This window comes from Lepidothrix coronata, unplaced genomic scaffold (genome assembly GCF_001604755.1).
Source record: "Lepidothrix coronata isolate B3197 unplaced genomic scaffold, Lepidothrix_coronata-1.0 Scaffold209, whole genome shotgun sequence".
Lineage (NCBI taxonomy): Eukaryota > Metazoa > Chordata > Aves > Passeriformes > Pipridae > Lepidothrix > Lepidothrix coronata.
In genome coordinates, this window is record NW_016690389.1 from 13,401 (window position 1) to 37,124 (window position 23,724).

The 23,724-nt window shown below is 36.9% G+C and overlaps 1 protein-coding gene across 2 annotated transcripts in view; it reads right to left on the minus strand.

Annotated features, from left to right (window-relative positions):
• Positions 1-3: 3 nt before the first annotated feature.
• The window catches only part of ASPM (abnormal spindle microtubule assembly), a 27,995-nt gene continuing 4,274 nt past the window's right edge, over positions 4-23,724 (minus strand). Inside the window, exons 4-29 of one of the 2 annotated variants that reach the window (XM_017832950.1) lie at positions 22,775-22,876; positions 21,903-22,049; positions 21,054-21,299; positions 20,830-20,897; positions 20,149-20,290; positions 19,941-20,071; positions 19,110-19,285; positions 18,864-19,009; positions 18,700-18,785; positions 17,105-17,320; positions 16,018-16,228; positions 15,785-15,930; positions 15,555-15,683; positions 14,130-14,324; positions 8,547-13,172; positions 7,430-7,579; positions 6,936-7,102; positions 6,004-6,163; positions 5,279-5,488; positions 4,608-4,757; positions 2,549-2,740; positions 1,910-2,102; positions 1,268-1,422; positions 828-1,004; positions 413-585; positions 4-331 (exon numbers count right to left, since the gene is read on the minus strand). In XM_017832950.1, coding sequence (XP_017688439.1) covers positions 226-331; positions 413-585; positions 828-1,004; positions 1,268-1,422; positions 1,910-2,102; positions 2,549-2,740; positions 4,608-4,757; positions 5,279-5,488; positions 6,004-6,163; positions 6,936-7,102; positions 7,430-7,579; positions 8,547-13,172; positions 14,130-14,324; positions 15,555-15,683; positions 15,785-15,930; positions 16,018-16,228; positions 17,105-17,320; positions 18,700-18,785; positions 18,864-19,009; positions 19,110-19,285; positions 19,941-20,071; positions 20,149-20,290; positions 20,830-20,897; positions 21,054-21,299; positions 21,903-22,049; positions 22,775-22,876 — 8,600 coding nt within the window. In that variant the 3' untranslated portion in view covers positions 4-225. Of the gene's footprint in view, positions 332-412; positions 586-827; positions 1,005-1,267; positions 1,423-1,909; positions 2,103-2,548; positions 2,741-4,607; positions 4,760-5,278; positions 5,489-6,003; positions 6,164-6,935; positions 7,103-7,429; positions 7,580-8,546; positions 13,173-14,129; positions 14,325-15,554; positions 15,684-15,784; positions 15,931-16,017; positions 16,229-17,104; positions 17,321-18,699; positions 18,786-18,863; positions 19,010-19,109; positions 19,286-19,940; positions 20,072-20,148; positions 20,291-20,829; positions 20,898-21,053; positions 21,300-21,902; positions 22,050-22,774; positions 22,877-23,724 lie in introns of those variants that run through there. The other variant, XR_001877716.1, reaches the window with a different exon arrangement.

Genomic DNA, 23,724 nt, shown 5'->3' on the forward strand with positions numbered 1-23,724 from the left:
CAGTAAAATCCAATAAAGTGATTTTATTGTTAAATGGCTTTTGGTAGTACAAAACAGGGTTTCAAAACTGTATACAATACAAAGAGTTACCAAAATACTAACCACGATTTGAAAATACATTTCCAAGGACAGCTTGACACTTATTTGCTTTCTTTTAAAATCATTTAGCCAACTACTAACACATACATACTGTACAAATACATTTTCCTATACATCATTTACATTTCAGTAGCAGGCAATACCAAGTGTGTCCATCACCATCAGAATTGCTTGCAGAGGATCCACGATTTCTCGCATGTTATCTTTCCTCAAGACCCAATCCGGTTTAATTCTGTGAAAACATTAGTGGCTTGTCAATAAAATATTACATTGCCACAGCAGAAACAGAAGACTAAATTTTTTAAGCACTTACTTTGAAACTGTTTTTATTCTTAAAGGAGTTACTGGAACATAACAACTTCCACCTAAGACAGTGTTTGTTTTCTGCTTCACAAGTGTTCTCTCTGCATCCATTCTGTGTTTCCGAGCTGTAAGTTTATACAGGCTTTGAATGCAAGGAACAGTTCTTGGCATGCCTCGGATTTCCTGAGAAGAGGTGAAAACAGCACACAGTTACCACCACAAGTTCAAAAGCAGCTTCACAAATCAAGAAAATATGAGTGTTTTCACCATCTTGGAAAAGCTTTTTTTTTTTTAAACCAGTTTATTTAAAATAGCCCTAATAGGTATGGCAGAGAGAGAAAGAAAAAAAATTACAAATACCACCAAAAATATGTAGGAAAAGTGTGTTAAATCAAACCATTAAACCCAAAGCATTTAAGTCTTACCAAAGCTCTTTTTGAGTCCTTTGAAAGGATGGCCAACAAACAACAGGTCTTTGTGAAAATGCTTCCTCCTTTCTCTGAAACTTTGTCCCCAGCTTTCCCTCTGTACATTTGCAGGAGGTCTAGTAAAGTATCTATAGAATTTTCTGCATCATAAACTGCTTGAGTAGTTCTTTCATACTGTTATATAAGAAAGAGACAAGAGAACTTATATAGACAGACCTCTAAAACATCTTTTTAGAAGTTAATAGTTAGAGGTTAAAGAAAAAAGTAAAGTCCATATTCTCCCCTAGAATAAATTTGTAGTTAATCTGGCATCCAAGCAATAAAAATCACTTCTGTATGTTACACAATTGTAACATGTTATAAGAAGGTACCTTTCCCAAGTACTACGATAAATAAGCCTACTGCTTATAACTCTGCAAAAGAAAATATTAAATTACCTTTGAAACATTAAGTAGAACCTGAACTGAATATCTGATCACATCCATGCATGGAACACTCCGGTTGCAACTTCGAATCAGAACAAAAATACTGAAGATTGCTCTGCTCTGGGCCATGTTTTCACAACACAGTGAGGACAACCTGGTAGCCACCTCTGTGACAATTAAAGGGAAAAAAAAAGTAAAGAAAACTCTGAAGTTCAAGCAATTTAATTGGAAACCAAGATTTTCTCTATTTTTAAGTAGAAGTGCAAAGAAGTAAAAACTTCACTTATTGATTTAAACAAGTATTTCTAAATCAATAGTTTTGATATTCCAGACTAAAAACTATGCAGACAAAATGATCCACAGAAAACATACACTGATAGTAAACATAATAATAAACTTAGGTATAGCATTACTAGGACTGACAGGAAATTAGAGCAATCATACAGGATTTCCTTTTCTACATAGCCATTTAAATATTGTTATGAAATCAATAATCTAATTTCAGTCTGGAAAAAGCCCCCATTATAGTCTCAAACATGTTCACATTTTAGAATCATGCAGAAAGCCTAAATATCATTATGAACTCTTCTCAGCTGAAAAGCTCTAGTGCCTATCATCCTGGAAATCTATCAGTTATTAAGACAAAATACTGACCAAGATGCTTTAATGCTGCAAGAATGTAAGAGAGATGTTTGTATTTTAGAAGGTATTCAATTGCAGTTGCAGTTCTGTTGCACAGTTTGTTTTCTTCTCTGCTCTTTTCATTAGCCTTTTCTAAACTGCGCCGTAAAGCTTTAGTTTTTGCTGTGTCATTAGTCTTTCTCCAAGAATATCCTCTCCACAATGCCTACAGAAAAGGAATTTCCCCAAAAAGAAAAAAGTAATAAACAAGAGACAATACATGAGAACTTCCATTACTACTTCAAATCAGTTTTTACACAAGTCTGACAAAGTATTTCAATGATCTTGGGTATTGAAATTTACGTAATTACCACTCAGTGTTTAATCGTTCAAATACAGGATTTTCAAGACAAAAGGCAAAAAAACGCCTGTTTATATACACTCCACACACATTCCCAGCAAAGGCACTGCAACCAGTATCTACTTAATATTACTTAATCTGTTTGCCTTTAGCTTTCATGTCTAAACAGAAGCTAACTTGGCTTGTAATTTAACTGATAAATTCATCAACCAAAGTAAACATTTTTCCTCTCCCCAAAAACCCACGAGAGAAAAATCAGAAAATAAAAATAAGAATTATATAAGTGCCATTTTCTTACAGGAGGTATTTACCTGAAATTTAATTATTCCAACTGCAAATTTTCTCCTACGTCTGCAAGCAAGGAATCTTTGCACATTTCGCTGGATTATGGTTGCTGCATCACGTCTGTGATTCAGCCAGCCTCGAATGGTACGTTGTAATAGAATGATTCTTTGATAATCTCTTAGAAATCTCTTCCGTTGCATTTTTGCTCGGAACCATCTCTGTTTAAAATTAAAGTATTTTTTTTTTATTTATTACTTTTCCCCTAAATTCCCTTTTCCCACCCTAAATGAGCATTGATAAAAACTGAGGAAGTGTTTTAAGATGAACTTCGGCAGATGCAGGCACTACAAATGTCCCTAGCACACATATAACCTCTATGATTCTGATTGGCCTTGGGGTAGCTGAAATGCAAGACTTCAGAATGAAATCTTAATTAGGAGCTCTTAGGGAAGAATTCTGAGAAGAGAAAGGTAGAGAAGGAAGGGTAGAGACGTGGATAGCTGGAATTGTTTTCAGTTAGAAGGGACCTACAATCATCATCTAGTCCAACTGCCTGACTACTGCAGGGCTGACCAAAAGATGAAGTATGTTATTAAGGGCATTGTCCAAATGCCTCTTTAACACTGACATGCTTGGGGCATCAGCCACCTCTCTAGGAAGACTGTTCTGGTGTTTGATCACCCTCTCAGTAAAGAAATGCTTCCTAATGTGCAATCTAAACCTCTTCTGGTAAAGCTTTGAACCATTTCCATGTGTCCTATCACTGGATTACAGGGAGGAGAGATCAGCACCTCAACCTTCCACTTCTCCTCCTCAGGAAGCTGTAGAGAGCAATGAGGTCAGCCTTCCTCTCTCCAGACTAGATAAACCCAAAGTTCTGAGCTGCTCCTCAGAGGACATGTCTTTCAGCCCTTTCCCCAGCTTCACTGCCCTCCTCTGGATGCATTTGAGTACCTTCACATCCTTCTTTACTGAAGAACTGCACATAGTACCCCAGGTGAGGCCACACCATCACTGCACACAGCAGGGCAATCAGTTCCTCTGAGGGCTGTCATGCTGTGCCTGATTCACCCTGAGATGGGGTTTGTCCTCTGGGCTGCCAGGGCATACCCACACTGAGCTGCTGTCAATGAGCCACCCAGATCCCTCTCTGAAGAGCTGCTCTCCAGCCACTCCCCTCCCAATTTATGCTTGTGTCCAGCATTACTATGACCTAGAAGCTTGATTTCTCTTGGCTACCTTTTAAAAACATTACTCCACTTTACTAATTTCCCAGCTCTGTTTCCTTCCTATATAAAGAAGGGAGACAGGGTACCCTGCACCAAATCAGAGCAAAAAAACCCTCTTCCACCCAATTTTCTCTTGCCCTAAAGGGAAAATCTAACTTATGTGGAGAGATAACAGACTTGTATATATGGAAGAGTAGAGGGCCAAAGTTTGCCATAAGATCCTAGACTAGAGAACAGCTATTTCGGGGTTCCCATTTCAGCCTCTCCATTTAACCAATGCTAATCTTCCAGTAGTGGAACTATGTTAATGGTCAGTTTGGAGACATGAAGATAATTTTTACAATTAGGTAGTGCTACAATAAAGACCTGATTTTTGATCTCGTTTTAAATAAGTAAAACATGGTTATATTAAAACGCTGCAACAGGCTTTGGTAGCCCTAGAAGATGAGAAACATCCAACCAAATAAATCATTGTATCCCAGGGGATTGTTCACGTAAAGAGATGCTCTGCATTTCCCAAACCTTACAGGCTGTTGTGTCTGATCTTTCCTACTTCCAGTAGGATGTAAAGAAATAGGCTAAGACAGCACTCAGATTCCTTTAGCAAGCTTGAAGGTCTGAAGGAAAGAAACTTTCCAATCCATCCTCAGCTTTAAAGTGCTGCAGAACTTGCTGAGACCCATCCTAATATGGTTAGCTTGGTATAAGCATCATTATTTAATAATAATTATTTAGTAACTCCATAACTTAGCTTTATGTTCATGTGCAAAGGAACTACAGTGTCTTAGTGTTACAGCTTAGCTCACAGAAAAGAAATTAGACTACATTACAGAAAAGCATTTGGCCTTAGACTAACCTGTATTATAAGAACAGATGAGATCTGGTTTTGTGCAAGTTTTAAGGTGAGATGAATCCTATATGCCCTTTGAATTTTAATTGCAGAGAGATGATGATATGCAGCTGCTGTAAAATGAAGTAGTCTCTTTTTTTGTTTCTGTTCTGAAATCTGTAGAAGGAAAACAATACAAGGATTATTAATTTTTATACTCTGAGGTAGCTGATTGTCTATACAAAGAACATAGTACACAGCAATATACTATTAGATGCTGGAAAATCCCCTTGGAGGTCATTACCTCAGAACTAAAGCAAGCTAGCTTTCTTCAGTACTAGATCTCTAATCTAAATGATAACACAGAAGGGATTGTAAGCAATAACATTAATACATAGCAGAGAACAATTTCGTTGTAAGCCTGTATGTGCAGAAGTATCAGTTATAGGTAAGCCCCAAAAGACCTCAGAAGCTAAAAAACACCCAACAATGAAAACCTACTTTAGTTCTAAAGGATTGTGAGAAAAGGATCAAACTGTGTTTTGATCTATTTTGACTCACCCAATACTCAAAGCAGCCAATAAGAACTTGATTTCAACAACAAGAAATCAGGTTTTCCTCTTCTTGCCAGTCAGAATTAATGCTGCTCTAGAGGTATTTTACATCAAAAGCACAGTTTTAATTTGAACTATACCAACCTTTTTTCTGACCAAATAACCCCGTATAAATGCTTGCAGTTTAATGACAGCTCTTCTAGTCTTATTGTATTTCATAAATTGAAGCCGGCCTTCCTGCCAAGCCCGCAGATGTTTTTGGATAATTACAGCAGCAGCTTTTTGTTGAACAAATTTCCTTCTTGCCTTGAAACCTCTATATGCTTTTTGGATCAAACATGCAGCCTGAAGCTTCTGAAAGAGATTTTAAAGAACGAGTTGATGATTAAACTTCTGTTCATTTGTGTTATGATCAATATATATATATTTATTTTTAGATCTGTTTCTTTTTTTCCCATCATAAGAACAAAAATGGAATAAGAAATACCAGCAAACACATGAAGTACTGGTTCATATCAAAATACACTTTCACAATTTGGAAGGTCTTCACCTAAATGGGGTCAAATATGAGCAATTGAACTTAATCCTTTGTAAATAACAAAGCCAGCAAAAAATTTGGCATTTTATTTTGGTATCAGTATAGTAAGGGGTAATTCAACAACTGGTACTGTTCAAAACCAGGAATCAACCCTGCTACTTAATACAAAAAGGATATTTAATATTTTGAAGATTGAACAGTTTTGGTTTGAAAAATCTTTGTTCTGGTCCCACCTTTTCTATGATTCTGTACATCATTGACAAAAATCACTCAAATATATGGAAAACTTTTAAAGCAACCATGACATATCAGAGTGCAAGTGAAAACATACCTTTCTTAGTAGTTTTCTAGCCCTGTACTGTCTATATACCAGCTGAATCTTAACTGCAGCATTCTTAGTTGCCAGAAAGTGATGCCGAATCACTCGTGCTGTGAGGGTTGCTCTCCATCTTCTTTGGATGGTAAGGACACAGAATTTCATTTCCAAAAACCTAACATAAAAAATGCAGTTTTAAATAAGAAAACAGTGATGGCTTACAAAATTATTAAGATAGATATTGTGAAAGCAGAGCCATTATCAACCAAATCTTAGAACACCAAAAACCAGGGGATACCTAGAAATGTTGGCAGGAAGACTGATTTTAAATAGAAGATACTTTCAATTTTACCACAGTAGGTACTTCTTTAACTTGCTGTCAAAGGAGACAGCAGCTTGAAAGCATTGGACAGACTACATACTACAGGTCCATGAAAGGATAATAGGCAAGGATGTTTAACAAGCAGGGATGCTGAGGGAGGATCTGGGAAAGCAGCAAGTGGTCAGGTTAACATATCCCTAAGCAGCATCCTCTGCTGCTACTGGCATGGGACATGGTTCAGAATGAGATGAGCTGTCAGGCTGATCTAGTAGAGCATTTATCACAAAAGCATCTCACAGCAAAATAAATGTAAACTAATTGAACTATTCCATTATGGAGTGTACTGAAAGAGCTCTTCAACTTATTAGTTTTATGCTGGAATTTTAACAACATTCAGAACATCCTTCTTGAGAAAGAGAACTGAAAAAAAAAATATCAAGGCCTACTCTTTTCTAGATCCACAATAAACAAAATTTAAGTTTGTGAGGGAGCTTCCATTCCAGAAAAATAATTAAACATAATGAAAATCTCACACAAGAGAATAACTCCACCCGCACCAAGAGGTGCAATAATTATATAATAAAAGCTTTGAAAGTAGAGAAATTGATATCAAATTCAGTGTTACCAAGTCCGCAGCTGCTTTGTCCTGAAGTGACTCTGAATAACAAGTGCAGCTTTTACCACAGCTGCATATTCCTTTCGTGCTTTGCGACCTCGAAACCAGGCTTGGATTACTTGTGCTGCTCTCATTTTGTTAACCCACTGCCTGGCTTTATATCCTCTATATGCTGCCTATTAAACATATAAAAAAAAAAAAATATTGAAAACTTGAGGGTTTTATTTGTTTAAGGGACCAAACAAGATTAAAAGGAAAAAAGTCACGGCACCGCGAACAGCTTTCGGGATTCTCATTTCTACAGTATTATAAATATCTAATTTCTCACAACTAGAAGATGTCTTCGAAAGCAAGTGAAACACATTCAGGGAAAATCCACTAATGCAACTCTCTTTAATGTTGGCAAAAATAACTACATTGTGAAGAAACAAATACGAGAGATTTAAAAAAGAAAAAAAAAAATAACCAAACCAAACCCCAACAAAACCTGCTTTTATGATTACCTGAATTCTAATGGCAGCTCTTTTCATTTGATGGTATCTTTGTTGTTCAATATGCCGCATCCGATGGGCTCTGTAGTGCTGCTGTATTAGTACAGCAGAAAACTTGCACCGAAGGTATTTCTTTCTCTCAAGAAATCCACGGAAAAATGCCTTAAAAGAAAAAGACATAATTCTTAGAATATTTAACCACTTGCATGGTATTGACTGGGAGCATTTCCATATTTTTAAGTAGAGCTGTACTCAATGACTTGTTAGAAAAACATTATAATACATTTCTGATTTCACAATGAGTTTTTTTTTTTACTTTTTAAGCAAAGTAATCATATTTACATTGTTCAGGATACATAAGTTAAACATTCAGAAAAATAAGCAAGAGGCTACCAGTTTCCCCCAAAATATGGAGATAAGGAAAGCACACCTGTTTTCTTATCTGTTAAGCACAGCATGTGCTTTCCAACAAGATAATAATAGCAACCTAAGAAATTCTCAGAGAATTATTTCGGTTGGAAGGGAACTTTAAAGATCATCTACTTCTAACCCACATACCATGGGCAAGGATGCCATTAGATCAAGTTGCTCAGAGCCCCTTATTATTGTTATCATCACCATCATTTCCCTTTCCTCCCTGATTTGAGTGAATTTCTGTCCTTAAATTCCTCTTCAGATTGTTACCTAGGCACTCAAATTAGTCTAGGGACATTTAATAAACCTAGAAGGACTCACTTGATTGATTCATGTCTTTCTAAAGGGAAGACATGAAGTCTTAAAGAAGTCTAAGTCTTAAAGAAAGTCTAAAGTAAATTTTTGTCATTTACTTCACTTTATACTCACTACCAGTACCTTCTCATTTCAATACATCAAGACAGCTTTCATTCATATTCTAATCAAATAAAACATTCCCTAAGCTATCAGTATACAGGGGAAAGTCAGTTCTGACCTAAAGAACCTTATCTCTGTGCACTGTGGCAGTAAGCTTTATACATCTGCCATGTAGTACACTTCAGAAATTGATTCTTCTTGAGCTTTAAACTGTGGTTTGCAAGACCAGTAAATCTTAAAAGCACCCACAAATTAAGAAAACCACACCCAAACCCCATGACTATTCATTCCAAAGTACCTGAATTTTTATTGTGCTTTCTTTAACTTTGTGAAACCTCTTCTTTTCAATGAATCCTCTGACTCTAGCCTGCACAATGATAATGTTCCTCCGGGTTTGTAAGTAAGCCATTCTTTGGTGTTTCACAGTCAAGTGGGATCGGTAGCACCGCTGTAAGACAACTGCTGCTTTTTTATAGCTTGTATACTGTGATTGAGTTTTACGCATTAAGTAATAGGCTTGTAAAGTAATAGCTGCTCTTCTAAGTTGAACATATTTTCTATGTTGCACAGTCATCCGAAGAAAAGACTGAACCTTTCTTGCAGCTCGTAGTTGCCTTGCTATTTTTCTTGCTTTCAAACCACGGAAGGCAGACTGAATAATGACTATTGCTTGCCTTTGAGCCAAATACTCTGCTCTCTGTAAACGAGCCCTGTGACACGATCTGTACCACCTCTGAATAGCAATTGCTGAACTCCGGATCAATTTATAGCGAGTCCTTGTTCTTTGGCATCGGAACATTGACTGGATCGTTATTACTGCTGACTTCTTTTCAAGAAAACGTCTCCTGTCTCTGCACATTCGTAAGAATGACTGAATGCACCGCGCGGCAACATTGGCTTTATACAACTGCCTGGCTTTTTTAGCGCGAAAAGCAGCTTGAAGGCAGACGACAGCCTTTTTCATTTTTGCGTAGTTTTTCACGTCAGCTTCTTTTGCCATTTTGGCTCTGAACCTCTGCTGTATGACTCTGACAGCCTGGCACAACTGTTTGTAATGCCTATGCTGTATGTACATGCGATAACTAGACTGTATTACAGTGGCTGAAACATGCATGACTTTCAGTTTCTGCCGTGCCTTCATGCCTCTGTATGATGCTTGAATAACAAGAACAGAATTCTTCATTGTCAGATATTCCTTCTGTTGGTTCTTTCCTTTCATGTAGGATCTATAGTAGCTCTGTATAACAATAGCTGCAGTTCTCATATTTTGATAGGACTTTCTATCCCTGTGCATTCTATAGGCTGACTGTATTGCACTGGCAGCTAAATGCATGTGCTTGATGCTGTTCCGCACCCTGATACCTTTGTACACAGCCTGTATACAAATAGTTGCTCTACGAAGAGAACGATATTCCAAAGTATGCTGTCTTGACAGAAGCAAAGCTCTGTATCTTCTCTGAAAGATAAGTGTAGCTGCTTTAAGAGAGAGGTATCTCTGACGTTCTCTAAAAGCTTTAAAATTTTTCTGAACAACAGTAGCAGCACAGTGCATTTCTTGCTGTTGTTTTCTTGCTCGCATGGCTCGAAAGGCCTTCTGGATACAAGCTGCTGCTTTCTTTAATGAAGAGTAACGCTGTACTGCAACTTTCCTTAGCTTATGGGCTCTGTATCTCTTCTGTATTAGCTGGGCTGCCCACTTAAGTTTTCTGTAATGACGGTGCTGCCTATACATTCGGTAGTTTCTCTGTATTGTAAGTGCTGCCTCATGTCTTTTCCTCAAGAAGCATCTTGTTTTCATTCCTCTATAGGCAGCTTGAAGTACTAAAACAGAATTGTACAGTTTTAAATATCTTTCTCTCACATGCGTCCCTTCCCTGTAAGCTCGATAATGTTGCTGTATGATTAGTGAAGCACGTTTGACTTCTTGATAAGAAGTGTAAATTTTATGCATTCTTAACATTGCTTGAATAACTGTAGCAGCTTGATGCTTTTGCTGCATTTTTTTCCTTACCACAAATCCTCTATAAACAGACTGTATGATAACAGCAGCATTAAGGAAAGAGAGATATTTTTGATGCTGAATTTTTGCCAGTTTTGTTGCTCTGTATTTTCTCTGAATTACAACAGCAGCTGCCTTAACGGAAAGAAAACGTTTCCTTTCAAGAAAAGTTCTAAATCTTCTTTGAATAATCACAGCTGATTCACTCATAGTTCTGATAAGTCTTCTTGTTTTCATACCACGGAACGCAGCCTGGATGCGTACTACAGCATTTTTCACCATCATATACTTGTGAACTTGTGCATTTCTCTCCTTACAAGCACGGAACCACTGCTGAATCTGCTTAGTTGCCAGCAACAATTTTCTGAAATCCCTCTGTTGTCTGTGCATTCGATAATAAGACTGTATTACTGCTGCTGACTGATGCATAGTTTTTAAGTCTTGTCGGACTTTCATGCCTCTGCAAGCAGCCTGAAGGATTATGATAGACTTCTTTAGTTCCAAGTACTTTTTGCGCTGTACTTTGCCTAAACCAAACGCCCTATACTGTCTTTGAATTCTAATTGCTGCCATTCTCATTGACTGGTATTTTATGTTCATCTGATGCATCTTAAACGTGGCTTGGATGCAAACAGCTGCTTGATGCATATGCTGCACTTGTCGCCTGACTCTTACACCTCTGTAAACCGCCTGCATTTTGACTGTGGCTCTTTTTAAAGACAAATATCTCTGCCTTTGACATTTAGCATGAATAATCGCACGATAACGCCTTTGCATAGCTATAGCTGCAGATCTAAGTCTTTCATATTCCTTCTTGGTCAGGTAAGATCTGAAGGCAACTTGTATAGTTGTAGCAGCTTTGTTTAGTTTTTTCAGTTGTTTTCTCACAGTCATTCCACGGTAAGCAGACTGCAAGACTAACACAGCTGCCTTTGTTTTTAGATAAATTGCACGTTGGGTTTTTTTCATACAGTAAGCTCTGAAGTATTTCTGAATCACTAGAGTGGCTTGTCTTAGTTTCTTGTATTTTAGTTGATTTACATGCATCCTGTAATAGGTCTGAATAACTGTTGCAAGATTGTTCTGCTTCTGAATTGTTTTTCTCACAGTTTTCCCCCTCCATATTGCCTGAAGACGCATTACAGAGTTACGCAGCTGAATGTATTCTTGCCGTTGTTTCTGGCCCATAACACTGGCCCTGTAACGCCTCTGAATAGTTAGCACAGCATGGCTCACAAGCCTGAACTTTTTCAGAGCCATGAATTTTCTGAAGGCAGACTGTATCACAGTAGCAGCAACATGCTGTCTTCGAATCTGCTTTCGAACCTTCCAGCCACGAAAAGCTGCTTGTAAAGAAAGCACTGCTGTTCTTGTCATTAAGAAGTTCCGTCTTTGCCTGTTACCAGTCCTACAATTTCTGTACCACCTCTGAATCACAATGGAGGCTTGAACCACTGCTTTGTGTTTCTTTCGTGCAGCATGAGCTCTAAAAGCAGTCTGAATTTTAACAGCAGCTCTATATTCAAGTTTAAGCTTTTTGCGTGTTTTATAACCCCGGTAGGCTGCCTGTAAGCACACAGTTGCTTTTTTAACTTGCAAGAATTCCTGCCTCTGACACCATTGTTTTTTGTATGCACGATAATGTTGTTGAACGACAATGGCAGCCCTATAGATGGTTAAGTACCGTTGCCTGACCCTTCTCATTCTGTAGCAGGCCTGAAGAAAAACTGCAGTCTCCCTCCACCTCTGTATTTGTTTCCTGACAAGATAGCCTCGAACTACAGCCTGAATTCTTATGCAAGCTTCCTTCAATTTCCTAAAATCTTCTTTAAGTTGAAGAGCATATCTATGAGACTGATACCTTCGCTGGACATAAAGTGTTGCCTCCCTTAAAGCGCAATAATGTTTACGTGCTTGCCACATCTTTACAAAAGCTTGAATCTTTACTGTCGCGCCTTTCAAGTTTTTAAATCTCTTCTGGACGACATAAGCACGGTAACTTGCCTGAATTTTGATCACGGCTCGCAACATGCGAGCCTCTTTCCGAGCTTCCATCCCTCTGTAGGCAGACTGGAGAACAATGGCAGCCAGGCGCATCCTCTGGAAAGAAGCAGTTGCTTTTTTAGAGGCGATATGTGCCCTATACCGAGTTTGAATTACAGAAACAGCATTTTTAATCTCTTTGTATCTTTTCACTTGCTGGTATTTCCTCACGTGTGACTGCAATGTAGTAACAGATTTTTTTAATCGCAGAAATCTTTGTTTCTCTTGTTTCATTCTCCACAGAGATTGAACAACACAAACTGCTTTTGTCTGCCTGTACAGCTTACGTGCCTTCATGCCTCTAAAAGCAGCTTGGAGAACTATCACTGCTGCACGCTTTTGTAAATAGTGCTCTCTCTCAGTTTTCCCTAGTTTATAAGCTCTGTAATACTGCTGAATTATCACTATCTTTGCCCTGTGTTCCTGGTAAACACGTCTGGCCAGCTGACACCTGTACCAAGCCTGAATCTTGATAACATTTTGCTTAATACATAGGTATTGTTTCAGGTCTCTGTGCATCCTGTACCAAGACTGTATGACAAGGGCAGCCCTCCTTCTCTTAGCCAGTTTTGAAGATTGCCATTTTCGGAAATAAGTCTGAAGTACTAAAGTCGCTTTAATTTTCTGTTGAATTTTGTGTTTTCTCCATCTTCTGAATGCAGACTGAATAGTAAGTGCTGAAGACTTTAAGATTTTGTATCTCTGTCGATCTTTTTTTGCCAACTTAGATGCACGCAGATGACTCTGAATTGTAACAGTAGCCCAAACAATTCGCTTATATGCAGCAACAGACTTCACCATCCTTATCCTTGCTTGTATAAAAATGACATAGTATCTTAGTCGTAAATATCTTTTCCTAGCAGAGTATCTCCTCCAATAAGCCTGCAGGAAAAAAAAAGAAAATTTTGTATTTTCTTTATAGTATCTCGAGTTAAGCCCAAATTTGAGGACAATCATCTTCAGACTTTTCAAGATTTCTTTATTCCCATTTAATCCCTAGGAAGGTAAGCCCAGAAATCTACTTTACAAACAAATCAAACAAAAACTAACCAAACAAAACCACCCCAAACAAAAACAAACAAAGATCCAAAACCAAAACCCACAAAACAAAAAAAACAAACAAACCCCCCAATAATAATAATAATGATTTAAAAAAAAACCACACCACATCAAAACAAAAAGCAAAAGCCAAATGCTTGAATCATTGCTTTTTTTAAAGCATCTTAAATTCTCCGAAAAGACTAAATTTGCCCTGCCAACACCACATTCCCTTTTAAACTATTTGATAAATCAGCGTTTCTTTTAACAACCATTCTAAAAAGTCTTAAGAGTGTAATGTTTAGCTTTGGGTAATAGTGGCAAAAGTATCTTGAGAAACTGAATTAGCTGCCCAACTACCATTGGTAACTAATGTCTGCCAGTCTGTGCCCACTGTAGGTAACACAACACTAGGAGAACAATTTTTAATTTTTTGTAAAACCCCGTTTAAGTAATGATCAACAGCTGCAAAGAGGAAAGCCAACACAATCTGATTAGTCCCTTGACACTGACTAGTTTAAGGCCCAGTGTTTTAATGTTTACGGTGTTCTAGAATATTCACTAAGAAGGAGCAATTTTTAATTTAATAACACATTACTATCTCTCCCTGAAGAGAGAAAGTTATTAAAACATCTCAAAAGTAGAGGGGGGAAAAAAAAGTAAAAAAAAAAAGTATTACACTTCATGAAGGCATCAGTTGCTGCAAGTTGAACAAATGGTCCTCAGCAACACTCTTTCTTTAAAGTTTCAAAGAGGTTTCCATGCTGTGTAGCTGTGAAATCTAACTTTAAATTGTATTACCTGAATGACTGTGGCAGATTTACTTCTGGCTTCCTCCAGTTTTTCCTTTTTCAGATTGAAAAAAGTCATCCTGGCCAAGTATCCTCTCCAGTGCTTCTGGATGGAAATAGCTGCATTCACTCTCTTCAGGATGTGTCGATGAGACAAGAAGTTTATTGCAGATTTCTGAATTATCCGAGCAGCTCTGTCTCTTTCCTACAAAGAGCCATTTCAACTGAACAATTAGGATTGGAATTTTCACTCAAATTTTTGATGTGATTAACTATCTAGAGCAATCTCTTAAAAATTAGGCTTGTTGATACACAGCTTTTCTTCACTATAGTAAAAGAATTTTTTTGAGACAGAACATTTTATTTGGATACTTTTTAAAAGGCTGCTATCACTTAAATTTGCATCCTCCTGCCTTCATCACTCTTCTTTAAAAAACAATTTTTAAGCATTCCTATGCAACCCATTTTTAAGCCTCAGTTTTAGTTCTCATTCATAACAGTTTAAGATACCCTCAGTAATGGAACACGCCAGAGTGCTCTCTAGCTATATTTAAATAATATAAAAGAGTATAAGGATAGTCAGATCAGCTCATGACCATCTATCCCAGAGTTTTGTTTGCTCAAACCAACCAGCATTTGTTGTAACCCAGAGATTGTAGTAACAAACTGGTGCACATCAAAGTAAAAGAAGCAACTAACAAATGTAACACATCGATATTTAGATCATTCCACTACTAGCCTATCCTACCACAGTGCAAAGCATATGTGAGTACACTGTAAGATTATTTTTAAAAAATAATGCCGGCAATGCCTAAGTGGTTTTGATTCTTTCTCTGCCTACCAGCATCTTTACTATTAGTTATTTCAAAAGAATTGCAAAGGGAATGTTTTGTCATTATTAAGGTTGTGTAGATTTTAAAAAGTAAAAAAAAAAAAACACCTGGAGATAAAAAAGCCTACATAAATACAACCTCTGTCCCCCGCTACACCAGAGATTTTTACAATATTTCAACTTCAACACTGTTCCAACATCAAATAATATGTATCTCAGTAAGACACAGAGGTGTCTTAATGGTGTCATACTTTTAAAACCCTCAGAAGTTCTGATATAACTACTAGAAAAGCAAGAAATAAAACACTAATGAAATTCAATTCAAAACACTGGTGAAGTTTAGCTTCTAAACAAATATAGTAAATCCATGCAGAAGTTTAATTACTCTTCTCATCCTGTAGACATGAATAGGAATTAAAAATTAGCTACTTCCTTTTTTGTGTTAGTAATTACACCACCAAGAAAGCCACGTTTTGATGATAAAAATGGTACTCATTCATTTAAATGCCAATACCAATAAACCTGTATATCCCAATGAATTTATATCCTTTATTTATTATTTCTCAAAGTAGAAGGTATGAATATTGCACAAGCAAAGAGTACCTGATAAAGTTTCAGTTCCCTTTTCAGCCTGTAATTCCTCCAAGCAGACTGAATTATTCGTGCAGCTCGAGTTTCGTGCCGCAGATCAAGAAGCCGCGAACACAGGAATGACAGGTAGGTAATAACAACCTATACAGACACAGAACACAGCAAGTTAGGGCTATACAGAAGAGCAGAACACGTTCACAGGAGGGCAGAACACATTTACATCAACTCTAAAGGCATTTTACCTTCTCATCAGGAATTGTATTTGACATGTCTGAGTGATGAATCATTGCTGGTATTCCGCCTAGGTCAGAAACTGCAGCATTGATCAGTTGGAAGTTTTTCTTTTCGTTGTCCAGGAGTTCCTTGTGTAGGACTGAGGGAGTTACAGCTTTGTAAAGAGAAAACATAAGCCAAATCAAAATTGTGCATAAACCAAATAGATTTAACATGAACTTCTGTGCATCAAATAACTCACTTTGATCAAACATTTCTTCCATAACATTTAGAGAAGTATCTGACTCTGATGAGGAGGAAGAGTTTAGTCCCACTCTAACAGTTCTTGAGCATTCTACTGTTTGAGTTGTTCGCTGGCACACAGCTTCCAAAGGCACGTAACATGGATGATAATGATGAATCAAATGACATAATACTCTCCCATCTGAGAAACACACTGTGAAATTTTCAACCTATTAAAATAAAATATAGCAAGATACAACTTCCTTCAGTTTCTGTTACCAGTAACTGGAAATAGAGTTTGTTCTTTGTACCTTTGAAGGTGGCCAAGTGCAAATTATCTTTGACCAAAAAAAAATTTGGAACTAGTGTTTCCTTTGAACATTTGCTGTACCGTAACATACAGCTGTGAGAAACCAGAAACAAAATAGATGTGAATCATTATATAGTAAATATACAAGGGAAACATTTAAGAAACCAAAGAGAAACCAATCTTTCTACAGAAGCATTCCCAATAGACTTCTTTAGATACCTTTACACTAGGTTTTTAATGCAGAAATAAGTTCTGAACTTGCATCAGTCCTAAGTGCTCTGTTTCACCCTTTATTAAAACTAGCAGCTGTGACTGTATTCCCATCAGAGACACGCGTCTGACCAGTGCTTCCCTTCTTGGAGGAAGCAAACATGTCCTTTCTAAACAAGCATCTCTGAGGAGAGGAATTGACCTTATCCCTAACATCAGTTTAATTCTCATAGTTCCTATAAACAGTGAACATTCTATGAACAAATACTTGTACAACAAATACTCATTAAAAATACACAAACAACTCTCATTCCAGCAAAAAACCTTCTAGTTTTAAAAAGCAATTTTATGCATAAGACTAACTGGAAGGGGAAATCCTTTTGCTCAAATTTGTTTAAAAAGAGAGCTGCAGCTAAACTCACAGAATGATGGTTATTTCAAATCAGATTAAACAAAGTCCAGAATGATATTTAAAACTAATTATTATTGGCTGCTACTACGTATTTGATAGTTTGAAGAACTCTGTTCTGTGAAGAATTATGACAGCACAGGATGTACTTGTTGAAGTACACACAAAACTACTTACCTTGATATTGTAAAATCCACAAACAGCATTAACCCACGCCATCAGGAGCTTTACACTTTCACTGTAACTCTGAAGTGAGGAGTTATCATTGTCTTCTTGTACTCTAACAGAGTTTGGAAAAGTCTTGAGAGCACTTAATTGTGCTTTTCTCTTGTGTGAGTTATTCAAAAACTCAATTTCTTCTTTTAACTGTTCCACATTCAGAAAAACATCCACCTAAGAAAAAAAAAAAATGACACGTCAGCAATCTGACATGTCAGGCATTGCAGCTACTAGATGCAGAGGCTTCAGCCGGGGGATTGTAAAGAGAAACCACACTTCCTACTTAGCAGTACCTGCTACACAGAATCAGCAGAGGATAATCTGGACTTTCCAGCATAGATGGCAGCAAAAAAAAGCCCTAGAATCTAGCCTCCCACTGTTTTGTGGGAGAACAGTTACTTCATTAGTTAACAGCTGGGAGAAACAGGGAAATTTTCCCTGAAACAGCCTGTGTAATTTCACCAGAGTCTCAGAGGAAACAACAATTTCAGAGTCTCATCTGCAATTCCACTGAGCCCACACACCACTCCTCCTCATTTAAGGGATTCTGAGAGGACTTCAGCTGGTGTTGTAAGGGTGTGAGAAGATTTGGAGAACAAGTGGCTTTATCCACAGGGCTTGGATAAAGCCACTACTCACTGAAATTATTTGTTCAATCAAAAGCAATTTAACTATGAGTCATGCATCAGGAGAACTAACTCAAGGAAGGTAACTACTCAATAGTGTAAAAGTAGCTAAGAAAGAAAATAATTACATCTGATTTTTATGATGTTTTCTGGCTTACTGATAGTTCTATGTCTATACTCTTTCATATTCTTGTTTTACATATAGTTAATTGCAGTTATATTTCTGACTACTTAGTGGTGAATTTCCACCTCAACTTTTATCTTATTTTACCTTCCATATGTTATGTTCCTTCCAGCTGGATTTGTCAGCTGCATACTTATTTTTAAAATACCATCCAACACAAGTTAACTCTTAAAACAGTTTAAGAAAACTATTTTTGCTTCCTCTATTATTTTTTTCAGTGGCTTTGAAATGCCATTGCAGTAATGCCTAAGGAATCTTCGCTCTTATTTCAAGAATGTTTTATATGAAACAGTCAATTTGATGAATGGAAAAAAAAGCAGAAGAGCTATAGCTTCAGAGCTTACTCTATAAGCTCAAAATGTCCTTTTCAGTTAGTAGGAGTTTACTAGCACTTTGAGATTAACATTATTTTACTTTTAAGTATCAATTTTGCTAGTATACAGCATAAACTCAGAAGTTCATCTTTTTTCCAAAAATTGTATGAATGCATACAAGAAAAACCACAGCTAAAATGTTATCCAAGCTGTACTGTTAGGGAACACTGAGCAGTTCAGCCAAAGCTTGCACAGAACTTTGAACATATAAAGTTCACATAAATATAAATAACATATAAATAACTTCAGTCTAAAATTTGATTAGTAGAGGTTTTCACAGACAATAAATATTCCTGAAAGATTGGTTGTTTTCATTATTGCTTGTTTGTAACTGGTACCAAACAAACAAAATAAGTAATTGAATAGTACCTGGAAGGCAAAGACAATTTTCCACAGGAGTGCTAATGTTCGTTCTCTGTGTCTATCCACAATATCCCTGGAGTCAATTGAAGCACCTGTCAAATAAACAAAGAGGTTGGAATGTGCACTAGTTACCTGATGTACTTAGAATAACCCTGATTTCTAGGCCTTACCATTTTCATCTTTCAAGTGTATTCCTCGCTCTTTAAGGACATTGAGAACAATATCAACGTTATGCATTTTCTGTAGACGACTTATTGCAGGAACTCTCAGTTGTTTTGAAAGATTCCAGTTTTTGGTCAGAAGCTCCACCGTTCTCCTAACAAAGGTAATTTCACAGTTTAATGCCTTTGCTGGGCTCACATTCAGTATTATATAAAAGAAAATAAGTATTTCAAAATAATTCTGTATCAACGCACACGAGACGAATGCCACACTGTAAGTCCACAGCCAGATTTGTTACAGCAAAATCAAATTCATCAAGTGATGTTTGAATATGGCAGACAGGTAGTCCTAGGAAACCGAGATGGCGGGAAAGGTCACCTTCACCACTCAGGAAGTCCCGGGAAAATGCAAGCAGAAGGTCTTTGCTAGACTAAAATTAAGAAAAAGAAAAAGAAAAATAAGATAATCTTAACACTGTGATATTTGTCAAGCAGAATTTCTCCCAAACTGCATTTCATGTTTCCTTGTCTAATACTTAAAATTATATTTTTTTTAAAAAAATCTATTTTTGGCCAGTTTACTCAGCTTTAATTGTCATCATACCTGGCTGCCATGTCACTAAAAGCACCACCAAATTCAGGAATACCTTTTTCTCCGTCTGTCTGTCTACACAGTACAAATGTAATATTGTTAATCAAAGCCTTTGTATAACAGATGTTCCATAGTCTTTCTTATCACAGCAAAATAACAGAAAAAACAAAGAGAAGAGTCCATCAAACTGACCTGCAGCTTAAGGTCAGCTGCAGCATCCTAGAGTAATATTTAAAAATAATGCAGAAGCTCAGATTCAGAGAGGGAAGTTGAATAATGCAGGACAGTGGAGTCCTTCCTACAGAACCAATACCTCAGAATTTTCTTGGGAATTCCATTACGTGACCATGAGACAGTATGTTGAGAATGTTCATGCAAAAGGCTAAACAGTCAGGACTTGTTTAAGTACATAGTCAGATTAAAAAAAAAACCAACATTCTACATGGAGTCTTAATACAATATTGGAGGGAGATACCAAATCACAGCTCTCTTACCTTGAACTCTGCATCCTTACAAAAGAGGCAAGGGTCATGTTCAATCATCCTGGACTGTTTGGCACAATCCAGAAAGCAAACTAACAGCAGCAATTTTTTCAGTGTGAATTTCGACAAAGCTTCTTCATGACCTAAAAAGACAGAACCCATTAAGTGATGGTTTAAAAATTAAATGCTAAAAATGAATTATTCTGGAAGCAGTAATTACCCTCTCGGTAAAGGTGAGGCACAGTGGGATGTCTGTATTCAGCTGCAATGTCAGGGTTCCAGAGCAGGCGATTAAGGATAAATATTGCTAAACCCATAACATCACTATTACTCTCCAATGCTATCAGTTCTCCATAAACAGTCTAATAAGAAAGGAGGGGGGAAAAAAAGCAGAAATGGTTAAAATTATGTTAAACACTATGGAATTTTTTTTAATAATATATATTATTGAAATTCAGAAGTAGTAAATGGTAATTAGTCTCTAAAAATCCAACAGTTTTCAAATGAGTCACTGAAGGGTAAAGCCAAAGGACGTTTCAGAAAATCAAATCTTATTTCAGAGTATGTATAATCATCTACATCTTAGGAATCAATCAGGAATTTCTTTAAGACAACTCCATTCTTCTTCTGTTTAGTAGACTGAAATTGATAGGGAAATGCTTTTGTGTTATTGGTCAGGGAATTAACTTCTACTTTCCTTGATTAAATATTTTCCTTCTTAATAAGGTAAACACTTTTTCAAAGCAAGTATCTTGTAACACTTTAAAAGATACATAAATAAGCTATAACTGAATTGAACCTACCTGAATTAGTAAGAGAGAAAATACAAAGAAACCCAAACCAATCCCAATTGCTAGATGTCCTTTAAACTTAGATTATAGACTATACACAGTGCACTGACCTCCAGACCTATACGCAGCCACAAAGGGTTGTAAGACAAAAGCCAGTTGAGTACTTTCTGCCTCTCTCCTGCAAGAGAGCATCTTGTAATATTAGATCCAGCAAACATTTTGTATTAATGCAAAAATTTCTATTAATCAATTTTAATTTAAATCAAATTAATGTGCAAATAATCCTTTTTCTACTTAGAAGAAAAGAGAGAATGCCAAGCTGTAGTACTCCTACCTATATCTTTCCAGAGGTGTCTGTCTCTACGAACTAGCAAGCGTCTAGTTTCAATCTCAACTTCCAGTTTCTTAATAGCTCTGACCATTGTTTCAGAGGTGAACAAACGACAGGCTTCACGGCGCAGCTTATTCAGCTTCCGACGAGCCGTATAGGCCTTTAGAGATGCTTCATCTTTCGTTGGTGCTTTAGGAAGGCTCATTTTGTGATGGTTCTCTTCTCCCAAGATAAGAGCGGCTGCATTTACTGTTTAAACACACACAAAACGTATGTATTTACATCTCAAATAAAGGTAGCTTTTGCCCACGTCTCAGTAGACATTTTGCTATTTTCCTTCCGACTAATGATTTATCCCTCAGGAAGCTTGTCAGCTGTTGTACTAAACATTTACTGCCAAGTACAGGTATACTAGTCAAGCATTTAATATAACAATGATTATTTCATAAGTGAGCAGTGCTAGAAATTCAGTTTTAAGATCAATGGTACACTCTTAATTTTCTTCAATTAAAGCTAAAGATAGAGGAAAAAGTAGGTTACCATTATTTTAGTAAAGTGTCAGCTATAATGTTTGCTAGCAGGGGGGATTCCTCACCCAGCATCCACTGAGGAGAGCTGCAGCCACATATTCCAGTGCATTCTCCTTGTGGAGCACACTCCCCATGCAGGTGTGTGGTGTGCTGTGCTTGCCATAAGCAAGTGTGCCATCCACAGTTATAAGAAGGGGAAAAATATGACTCTGAAAAGGTTTAGTGTGAAGCGTGTACTACTACTATTCATCAATATTAATAAAGTATGTTATATAATGTTTAAGAATACTAAAAGAAAAAATTAAAATTCTTGCACTCTTACCTTGTGAGGTATTTGTTTTTACACTGAAGTCATCTGGGGTAAGTACAAAATTTAACCACCAAGTGAAACCTCGTTGCTGCTTCTCCTTCCAACGTTCATCATAAAACATGTTTTTAGCTGCAAAAGGCATTGGGTGCCTAGGGATGACTTCAAAAAAAACAAACAAACAAACTGTAAGTCTTTGCAGTTCTTGAAATATTTGATAACCAGTATACATTTCATTGTGGAAAGGATTAATGTTTGACATTCCATTTAGCACTATAGCAGAAAAAAGTGGATTCTTGGAATCTTTGGTGACTGAGAACAGCCACTATTTAATAAATTTCAGCCAAAAAATGTGGATTGAGTTATTAAAGCACTAGAACTAAGATAAGATATCTAGAATCCAGGCCATTTGTAATGGGGCAAATCCAAATTGAGCTGGCTTACAACCAGGAAGAACCATTGTATAGATGCATTTTTCTCATCAGATCAACTTAGTATTCTTAACTCTGAAAAATTATTATCTTCCTGATAAGAAATTTTTTCCTCTTAGGTATTCTACTGTTGTCTTAAAATGTTGTCAAGTATGGAAGAGGCATTTAATTGATAACCAGCAGTAAGCTGCAATGTAGCTTTTAGATTTACAGGTAAAACGGGAAGAAAGTAACATTTACCTTCAGCTGGCTGTGTGTTGCAACCAATTTTGAGTAGTCAAAACAGATCACAAAAGGTTACATATATTATTCTACTAAATATTGATTCATTTTAGGTACAATCTTCCATTTCATCTCAACTCTAACCAGCTAGGTCTTACCAGACATTAGCACTACCACAACTGTGACATTTGGTTCAGTGTATACTGTTTTACTAAATACCAGGATTCTGCCTACCTGTTTTCTGTGGTTTCACAAATGTCAGGTGAGACTGGGCCAATCCAGTGACAGGTTTACTAACTCTCTTGGTAGTTTTAGATGCTTTCTGAAGTGAATAACCTACAAGCATTAACACACAAATATCAACAGCCAGTATGTCTGTGAAAGTTACTGTATTAAAGTTCATGTCACTTCTAAAGCACAGAACTAGAGCAATTCCCCATGAACCCACTCAAAATACCAATAACCTCCTGTTATTGGTGGAAAGTTAGACAAACCAGTTTGGTTACAATTAAAAGGGAAAAACGGTTAAGAGTAAATAAGTGCTCTTTATGTTCTTCCATTTACTAAGGAAATATACTGCTTGAATTTCATTACCATGTCTAGAAAAATCTACACAAGGCTGACAACAAGCTAATTACAGATAGTAAAAAGCAGGTAGAGTGAACAAGACATGGGAACTACTTCACTGAAAGGTTGGTCAGGCATTGGGACAGGCTGCCCAGGGAAGTGGCGCAGGCACCATCCCTGAAAGTGTTCAAAAGGCATGTGGATGTGGCACCTGGGGTTATGCTTTAGTGGTGAACATGGTGGTGCTAAGATAATGGTTGGACTTGATAATCTTAGAAGTCTTTTCTAACCTTAACAATTCTATATTTGAAAACATGGGACAACAGTAATGGAGTCAAATATTCACAATGGTAAGTGTACATAAGACAAATACTGTGCAGTAAGTTTCTAGTAAATTAAAATTACATAACAAGGGCTCTGCTGAAGAACTGCCAGATACTTTTCCTGTTATTGTCATCAACCAATTTACACAGGAATAAAGTAAATTTGAAGCCAATGACATAGCCAAAACTCTAACCTAGTTTTCAGATTTTTAAAGTGCAGATGTCTAACAAATTGCAAAGACCCACATTTCAGAGATATAAAATATTTCTGACTGTTGCCAGACAGTTCAGTTT